The sequence below is a fragment of the Trichomycterus rosablanca genome, chromosome 12 (genome assembly GCF_030014385.1).
Source record: "Trichomycterus rosablanca isolate fTriRos1 chromosome 12, fTriRos1.hap1, whole genome shotgun sequence".
In the NCBI taxonomy this organism is placed as follows: domain Eukaryota; kingdom Metazoa; phylum Chordata; class Actinopteri; order Siluriformes; family Trichomycteridae; genus Trichomycterus; species Trichomycterus rosablanca.
In genome coordinates, this window is record NC_085999.1 from 14,469,413 (window position 1) to 14,479,270 (window position 9,858).

Consider the following 9,858-nt stretch of genomic DNA (forward strand, 5'->3'; position numbering starts at 1 on the left):
TTATAAATATAAGTCTGGATTTATACTGGACTCTTTGTATTCAAACTGATAAAAGCCTACAAGAAGGCTGGAAATAAATCCCCCTAAGTATTGCAAGAATAGCTACTGAGTGCTTAGTTGCTTCTAATGTAGTCCTTGGTAATATGCTTTTCAGGGTATGTTTCTGTGTTGCAAGCAGTATTTTATTGCTCTAATGCTCTGATTCACCACAGCACTAATAAACTCTGTTTATTAAGAATTTAAAAAACAAAACTACATTTTTCTACATTCCTATGCATTTTTCCCAGAATGGTATCTACTTTTTAATGCCATCAGCAAAAAATCTTTTCACATCATGTTTTCCACATCATGTTTTTTACATCATCATCACATGAAAATCTTCTTCCTCTTAAAGCTTCTTTGAGCGGTACAAAAAGGTGGAAATCAGATGGCACTAATTTGGACTATAAGCTCTCTCTCTACTACTCACCATTTCCAATGAAAACATAAAAGTGCGGAAACTTTTTGAAGATCCCTCATACATTTGGCTTAGCTCACCCTCCAAAACCTGTTTAGTGCTATACCATTCTGTTTAGCATTACTGGTTTGTTCTGGATATGGTGTTGAAAGACTGAAAAGACTATAAAGCAAACACTGGTCTGACTGGATGATTCTTCAATATGAAGTATACATATTAAGATACATATCAAGATAAAAAGACTAGACAGTTCCTTAAGGCTACAGACAGGCAGACCCATTTATTAGATTGTTGTGATACACCCTTTGTCACTACCTATTACCTAAAGCAATTCAAGGTATATTATCCAGATGTTTCAGAACATCCCAGTTTATTTTTAAACCCTGATTTTTTATCTGGTTATCGATGCTGTCCATCTGTTATTACTAGGGATGTAACGATACACTCTACCCACGATTCGATACGATACTGGGTTTACGATACGATTTTTTCCCGATTTTTTTTTTTTTTAAACAAAATGAAATTGAAGACAAATTATGACAAAGTTTCCTTTTATTATTTCTCGTAAAAGAATAAATAAATAAATTAAATACTGTATTTGTGCTTATCTTTTATTTATCTAAATAATTAATGCCCTTTTATTTCTAAGGTAGTACAAACTATGCCAAATAATGGTTATTGTGTAAAAAAAAGTATCCTCACATAAATAAATTTGGCTGAAAAATCCCCTACCTGGCAACTTTGTGAAGTGAGGTGAATAGCACCAGTGCCCTCTGCTGTTTAAAATGAATATTGATTCATCTTAAATGAATAACCGATTTGAATCGTGGCACATGTGCACCAATTTTTAACTGACTTGTGGTGCATCATTACATCCCTAGTTATTATCTTGCAACTAGTCACATATTCCTAACACAGTTTCAAAAATCTAGTGTCCAAAGTATTTCCACTCTTAAGGTATTTATAACCTCTACTACTTCTTTAAGCAAATGATCGCACTACCCTGCAGATTTGAATGCCAATGACAAAGACGATCGCACATCTATGGCTGCTGTTTGAGTTGATCATTTTCTAGACCTTCATCAGTGGTCACAGGTCGCTGCCCACGGGGCGCTGTTGGCTGGATTGTTTTGGTTGGTGGACTTTTCTCAATCCAGCAGTGACAGTGAGGTGTTTAAAAACTCCATCAGCATTGCTGTGTCTTATCCACTCATACCAGCACAACACACACCAACACACCACCACCATGTCAGTGTCACTGCAGTGCAGAGAATGATCCACCACCCAAATAATATCTGCTCTGTAGTGGTCCTGGGAGAGTCCTGACTATTAAAGAACAGCATGCAAGGGGGCTAACAAACCATGCAGAGAAACAGATGGACTACAGTCAGTAATTGTAGAACTACAAAGTGCTTCTATATGGTAAGTGGAGCTGATAAAATGGACAGTGAGTGTAGAAACAAGGAGGTGGTTTTAATGTTATGGCTGTTCAGTGTATAATCATACTTGCATAAGAATCTTGAACGTGATATGGAAGACACAGAACTACATTTCTGGATAAGGTATTGGACTGGATATTTTAGGTAAAAAATGAATTGGCTGTGTGAATTATTTAAATAACTGGCTAAACACAAGAGTCCCTGACCTACAGTATTACCGCTAAAAATGTACCAGTCTGATAAAAATTATACAAATCCTCTCTTCAGAATGTGATACTTTTGTAAAAGAGTAAAAGAGCAGGTTTAATCTGTAATCTTACTAAATACCTCCACTAAACTACTGATATCTACAGATATGGAGGCATTGCATTTGATTATGCTTTATACGCTTTATTATCTTTCTTTATCTAACTGCTTGTTATATGAATATTTTAAATATTACTAAACTTTATTACTGTAAAATGCAATAATAACATCACACTTAAATTAAATCTCTAGAAAATTAACAAATTACACTGTCAAAGGTGTAACATTAAAAGGACGTTTAATGTTTTGTGAATATATACAAATTTAGAATTTGATACCTGCAACACTAAATACAATGTTGATACTGAGGCAAAATAAGATATAAAAATTTTAGAATATTCATGTTACACTAATCTAAAACATTGCACAACAAGCAGGATAATTGGAAACATGTAACGTTATCATGACAACTAAGTATAAAAGGAAGATCAACCAAAAGCCGTCTTTGCAGGCAAAGATTGTGGCTCAACACTTTAGTATCAAACTTTGATGAGAGAATTGTCAACATTTCTCAGAACAAGTTTGCTAATAGCTTTGCTTTCACCATCTACTGTACATGATATTGTGAAAAGATTCAGACAGACAGTGTAAGGCCAGAACCACTGTTGAACGTGCTGCACCTTCTAGACCTCAGACAACATTGCATGAGAAACAGTCATGCTACCACAAATAGTAATAACAATATGGGCTCGGAAGTACATCAGGCTGTCCGGGTCCTTTCTGTATGGAGTTTGCATGTTCCCCCCTGCATGGGTTTCCTCTGGGAGCTCCGGTTTCCTCCCACAGTTCAAAGACATGCAAGTGAGGTGAATTGGAGATACTAAATTGTCCATGACTGTGTTTGATATTAAACTTGTGAACTGATGAATCTTGAGTAACAAATACAGTGGGGCCAAAAAGTATTCAGTCAGCCACTAATTGTGCAAGTTCTCCTACTTAGAAAGATGAGAGAGGTCTGTAATTTTCATCATAGGTACACTTCAACTATGAGAGACAAAATGAGAAAAAAAATCCAGGAAATCACATTGTAGGATTTTAAAAGAATTTATTTGTAAATTATGGTGGAAAATAAGTATTTGGTCAATAAAAAACAAGCAAGATTTCTGGCTCTCACAGACCTGTAACTTCTTCTTTAAGAAGCTCTTCTGTCCTCCACTCGTTACCTGTATTAATGGCACCTGTTTGACCTCGTTATCTGTATAAAAGACACCTGTCCACAGCCTCAAACAGTCAACCATGGCCAAGACCAAAGAGCTGTCGAAGGACACCAGGAAGAAAACTGTAGACCTGCACCAGGCTGGGAAGAGTGAATCTACAATAGGCAAGCAGGTTGGTGTGAATAAATCAACTGTGGGAACAATTGTAAGAAAATGGAAGACATACAAGACCATTGATAATCTCCCTTGATCCCGTGGGGTCAAAATGATCATGAGAACGGTGAGCAAAAATCTCAGAACTACACGGAGGGACCTGATGAATGACGGGGCCATGTATCGTGACATTTTAAGCCAAAACCTCCTTCCATCAGTGAGAGCATTGAAGATGGAACGTGGCTGGGTCTTCCAGCATGACACTGATCCCAAACACACCGCTCGGGCAACAAAGGAGTGGCTCCGTAAAAAGCCTTTCAAGGTCCTGGATTGGCCTAGCCAGTCTCCAGACCTCAACCCCATAGAAAATTTGTGGAGTCCGTGTTGCCCAGCAACAGCCCCAAAACATCACTGCTCTAGAGGAGATCTGCATGGAGGAATGGGCCAAAATACCAGCTACAGTGTGTGCAAACCTGGTGAAGACTTACAGGAAACGTTTGACCTCTGTCATTGCCAACAAAGGTTATGTTACAAAGTATTGAGTTGAACTTTTGTTATTGACCAAATACTTATTTTCCACCATAATTTACAAATAAATTCTTTAAAAATCCTACAATGTGATTTCCTGGATTTTTTTTTCTCATTTTGTCTCTCATAGTTGAAGTGTACCTATGATGAAAATTACAGACCTCTCTCATCCTCCTAAGTAGGAGAACTTGCACAATCAGTGGCTGACTAAATACTTTTTGACCGCACTGTAACTACCGTTTCTGTCATGAATGTAACCAAAGTGTGTAAATCATGATGTTAAAATCCTAATAATAAATAATAAATAAATAAGTACATCAGAAAACTGTTGTCACCTAACACAGTCTGCTGCTGTCAAACTTTTTTGAGTGTGTTACATACATCAAATTCAAAATTTGTTTCTATTTACAAACTACAAAAAAGTTGATCAGTTGATTCTAATTGTATTCATTTTAAGAAAATGAACATTACAGATTGTTTTTTTAACTGCTGTTTACAAAACAACCTAACTTTTTTCAGGAAAAGGGTTTATATAATGTAAAGGTACCAACGAACAACCCTTCAAATCAGGAAAGAGTTAAAATAATAATAATAACTGTTTTAGTTTTTTTATTTTAGGACCAACTAATACATTTCATTTTAGCAAGCATACAGAATGTGTGTAATGTGGATTTTTGTGGTTTAACACTAAAAAAAACTAACTCTAATTTGGAAGGTAGTTTATGGATTATGAAACATAATTTTAACATGAGTGGGTTTTTTTTTTATAAAAACGAGTATATTCTGAAACATATAACAGGTATATGCTGATCAGCCTATATACTATTGACAGAGCAATCTAAAAGTGATTAACAACTAAAAAAGTAATAAATAAATACAACACCATTAAAAAAATAGAGGAATATCAAACATGTTAAAACCAATAATGAACTAAGAATACAAAAATAGTAGTACTACGTTTTTTTTAAAGGACTCACTTGAGGACTGTTTTTCAGACTTTCTTAAGTTTCTTAATGTCATACAATCTGCTTAACAGTTCACACAAATTCAAGTCTTATTTAAGGATGAACATGCAACACTCATTCTGGTTGGCAGTTTTTTTGTTAAACACTTGTTACACTCTACTGTACTTATTATTTAGAAATAACTTCAGAAATTCTTTATAAAATTTCCCTTATTTAACACAAAGTTTGTAATTCAAAGACACGTCTGTTTTGTGATTACAATTCAGTTTTTAAAAAACCGACACCAAGCAGTTGTGCTTTTGTAACATTCCTATAAAATGTCCTATTATAATATACTGTATATTGTTTCTTATGTGAACAATATTATGCAAATGTTTGGACACCCTTGTTTAAAAATCGTGTTTTCATAACTTCATTAAGGCATTTCCTGCTAATTTAAGTATACACCATATCTTTTCTATTTCATGGCTAAATTCACCATACTGGAAAAAGCAAATATTAAATAAGAGATAAGCCACCTTTTAGTTTCCAGATGTTTAATTAATTAAATAACCAGTGCTTTTGCATTAAAATGTGCAAAAGTGTGCTTTGTGTACAGAATGTCATGTTCCATGTAAAGGAGTATATAATTTACCCACAGGGTGTCCAATCGCTTGCATATGACTGTTCTGTGATTTTGACTACATCGCCCACACTTACCTCCCACTCAAGCTTTTGCTGTTGCATTTTCGCATAACAGCAGAGGACTTCAGGCTTTGAGTCCTTCGTTTATGAGCAAGGTCATGTTGTGTTAATATTCCACACATGTCCACAGTGAAACTGGCATGTATACTAGATCAGAAAATATATCAAGTGAAAGAAAAACTTCTAGCTGCTATCACCCCAATGCTGATTCCAGATCTGTGCATTCTTTATCTGTTTTTCAATATCCTTGCCCACCTTTAATCACCTTCCGAGAGGTTTTATGCACATAAAACCTGAGTGCAAAGTGCAGCGCAATACTATACACTGTCAGAACTTTCATAAAGCTTATGAGCATGTGAATTATTAAATATGTTTACCCTGTGCCTGTAAAAGAAGGGAAAGGGCAACCTCTATGTGAAAACACTCATAGTCTGTGCCCAAGGCAATAAAAACCCTGCAGTAAATGTGAATTGGCTGGCATTTTTTCCCCAAGAAACGTTCAATAAATAATGAAACTAGTAAAAAAGAACAAGCAATTATTTTAGAAGGCAAATCACTTATCAGACAGCTACAATTTTCCCTGAACAATAAGGTGCATTTCATTCTAAATGACAATTGGATTAGCTATCTTAGTGTATTCACTTCTTCTTTCTAGCTTTGTATAGTAAAATTTAAAAAAGAGAGAGTTTACCTTTTGTTCGTACTGCTGGTATGATAGGAATAAAGTCTTCTCCACAGGTGCTGTTAGAGTCGCTCAGCTCTAAACTTCCATTCAGTCCTGTACTATTTACTGCACTTAAACACTCCAACAGCTCATTCAGGTTCTCCAAATCCATCCTAGTCTAAAAACAGAAACAATACACAATAAACACTGTGTTCTATAAAAACTGTTATATTTATTTTACAAATAAATACCTTAAAATTTTATTCTCACAAGTCTACATCAATAAAAACTACTATTTACCTTCAGTAGATTAGTCTTCTGGTGAGAAACTTTATAGAAGTTGTGCTGATCTTGTGTGGAGGATGTGATGAAGTTAAATATAGTACTTATTCCTAATGGCAGCAGTGATCTGAGTGTTGCAGAGCTTCAGCATCAGTTTTGCGCGCAGCAGGTTTGGAGAGAACAGCGGAGCAGACAGGACTGAGTGTGTATGCTGGGTGGAACGGAGCAGAATTAGCATGCTCATTGAATTCTCTCATGTGATTGGATACAATAGAGATCCTTTTATGAAAGTAGAATTGTCACTGAGCTTTTTTGGAAATGAATCAGTACCAGTAAAATTTCAGCATTCCACAACAAGCAGAAACTTTATTACACACACTCCTAAATGTATGAAGTGTCTAAAACTGTACATTTCTGAACAATTTGGCCCGATTTTGGGGTGAATCTCTAAATGTCCTTGGTTGGCCTGGACTGGAACCCCATCAAACATTGGAAAAGGTCATTTACACTTCTGTGATGGCAGCATTAATGCAAAAAAAAAGTACATTAAGATCTTAGAGCAACATATGCTGGCTTCAAGACGTCATCTTTTCCAGGGACGTCCTGCATTTTTCAACAAAACAATACAAAACCACATGCTGCACACATTACAAAGGCATGGCTGCGGAAGAAGAGGGTACGGATACTGGACTGGCCTGCCTGCAGTCCTGATCTGTCCCCAATAGAGAATGTGTGGAGAATTTTGAAATGAAAAATGCAACGACGACGACCCCGTACTGTTGCACATCTTAAGACGTGTTTGCAAGAACAAAATAAAAGCTGAAACATGAAATCACTTGGTATCCTCGGTGCCAAAACGTCTTTTAAATGTGGTGAAAAGGAATGGCAACATTACAAAGTGGTAAATGCTTTACTGTCCCAACTTTTTTGGAATGTGTTGCAGGTTTGAAATGCAGGAATGGATGTTTATTAATAAATGAAATGAAGTTGAGCAGACAAAACATGAAATATCTCAGGTTCATCCTGTCTGCAATGAAATGAAAGTCAAAGTACATGTAAGAAACTCTGTGTTTTTTTATTATTTGTATTTTCTCTGTTGTCCCAACTTTTTTTTGTAAAATAGCTTAAGAGGAACCCCAACTTTAGTAACACTGCAACCTGCTACTGAAAACAGAAAAAGAATGCTAAAATAAACTGGATTCTGCTACCACATAGAGTGTATTAATATTTTTGCACAATTTATTTGTATTTTTATAATATTTTTAATTTATTTATATAATTTATAGCAATTAAAATGTATTTTTTTCACCTATTTATTTACACTCACTCATAATAAAGTGATACCATGATTTAGGTTCTTCAAAAATAAATTAAAAATCCAAAAAAGAAACTTTATTCCAAAAAGTATTTATACATTTTGCTGTGGCAGTCCACATTGTTTGCTTTAATTATCCTTGAGATGTGTCTAGAACTTGGAGTTCACCTTTGGCAAACTGAGTTAATTAAAGTGTACACTGTACTGTCAGGACAAAATCCAAACCATGCTGTACAAAGAACTGTCTGTGAATTTCCAGGATCTACTTACAGCAAGGCATAGATCAGGGTAAAAACAATAGCCAGCGCTACAAGTGTTCCCAGGACCATAGAGGCCGTAATCATTTTAAAATGAAAAACGCTTAGGCATTTGGGAAATAAGAGCTTTGTTCTGTAGGGTTAGAAATAAGCCAACCATCACTGTCAAAGAGCTACAAAAGTCTGATGGGAGAACCTGTTGTATAATTATTTCTGCAGCATGCCATAAATCAGGATGCCATTGTAGAGTGCAAGCCATATGACAGCATGTGAAAGACTCTGATCAGATGAAAATTAACTCCTTGGGCAGTGAACTTCACCTGGTTAATAGCATAATGCTAGGTGGTGGTGGTTCTCAGTGGCAGGGACAGGGAGACTGGTAAGAAATAAGGGATGGATTAATGCAGCCAAATACAGGAGTAAAAAAATAAATATTCCCAGTGCACGCAATCTCAGACTTGGGCAACAGTTCACTTTGACCTGATGGCATTCAGCCAAAACAACATTGCAGTAGCTTTGGGGTAAATCTCTGAATGGCCTTGTGTAGCCTAGCCAATGTCTGGGCAGTATGTGGGCAGTATCATCCTATAAAAGAAAACATCATTGGAAATGAGTGTTTGCACCACATGGTGTGCCTGCTGGCTGGTACAAAAACATGCAAATCCCTTACCACACGGAACACTTGGTAGCAGACGTTGTATGTGAAAAGCATCCCTAGGCTTCCTACAAAAATAGATCTACACTTGGTAGCAACCGTTGCATGTTAAAAGCACCCAGAGGCTTCCTACAAAAATTAATCTGTCAAGATGTAGACAACTATCTCTCCCGGGCCAGGAGCTGTTATTTCAAGAAGACTAGTTAATTATATGTGTGGGGTTTATTATTAGTTTTGGGGTATTTAGCAATTTTTCAGTAAAGTCCCCAAGTGCACTGCATATACTGACTGACAGTTGAATGACAACATAAATGCAATTAGTACACATGAGGTATACATGTATAAATATCCTTGTTATAAGACAATACCAGTCTTTAATAATATAATCTTTAACCTAGATATCTGTAGCTGAGGTAGCCTGGTATTCTTTAAAAGACCAGATACTTACAGATCTGATACTATAGTTACATTCACCAGAAAGCAACCAGGTGTGATGGTTTTACTACACATGATGCAATTTTTCTGCCATTTAGTGTTAAATTTTGAACTTCAAGACTTTCACTTAAAGCAGGGGTGCTCACACTTTCGTGGCATGAGATCTAAAATTTTCAGTACTTTTTAAGGTTGGCCTCATCATTTTTTAAAAAAAGCTTTGAAGGTGTTTTAAACGTGCTTCAGTGGCTTATATTGATATTCAGCATTACATGATGATTTGCACTGAATGGTGTCAGTCAGGTTTATGTAGTCTGGACAATAGCTGCTGATGCCAATTCTCAAGCAGGCTTCCAAATGTTCACCAGTAAGGGTGGGCCGATATTTAGACTTGGACTGGAATTGGAAATCATGTGGGAAAAGGCTGATTCACACAAGCAGGTTGATCCAAAAATGCTGTCAAATATGAGGCACATTTTCTTATGTTTGAGGCTGGTTGAGGAAGAATATCCAAACATATGAATGTCAGATTTTAGTGTTTCAAATTTCTGTATGTAACATGAG

General features: G+C 36.0%; 1 protein-coding gene across 1 annotated transcript in view; it reads right to left on the bottom strand.

Annotated features, from left to right (window-relative positions):
• The window catches only part of cckbrb (cholecystokinin B receptor b), a 40,582-nt gene extending 34,057 nt beyond the window's left edge, over positions 1 to 6,525 (bottom strand). Inside the window, exon 1 of the mRNA XM_063006245.1 lies at positions 6,381 to 6,525. Within this exon, the coding sequence (XP_062862315.1) occupies positions 6,381 to 6,525 (145 nt within the window). The remainder of the gene's footprint in view (positions 1 to 6,380) is intronic.
• Positions 6,526 to 9,858: the final 3,333 nt, after the last annotated feature.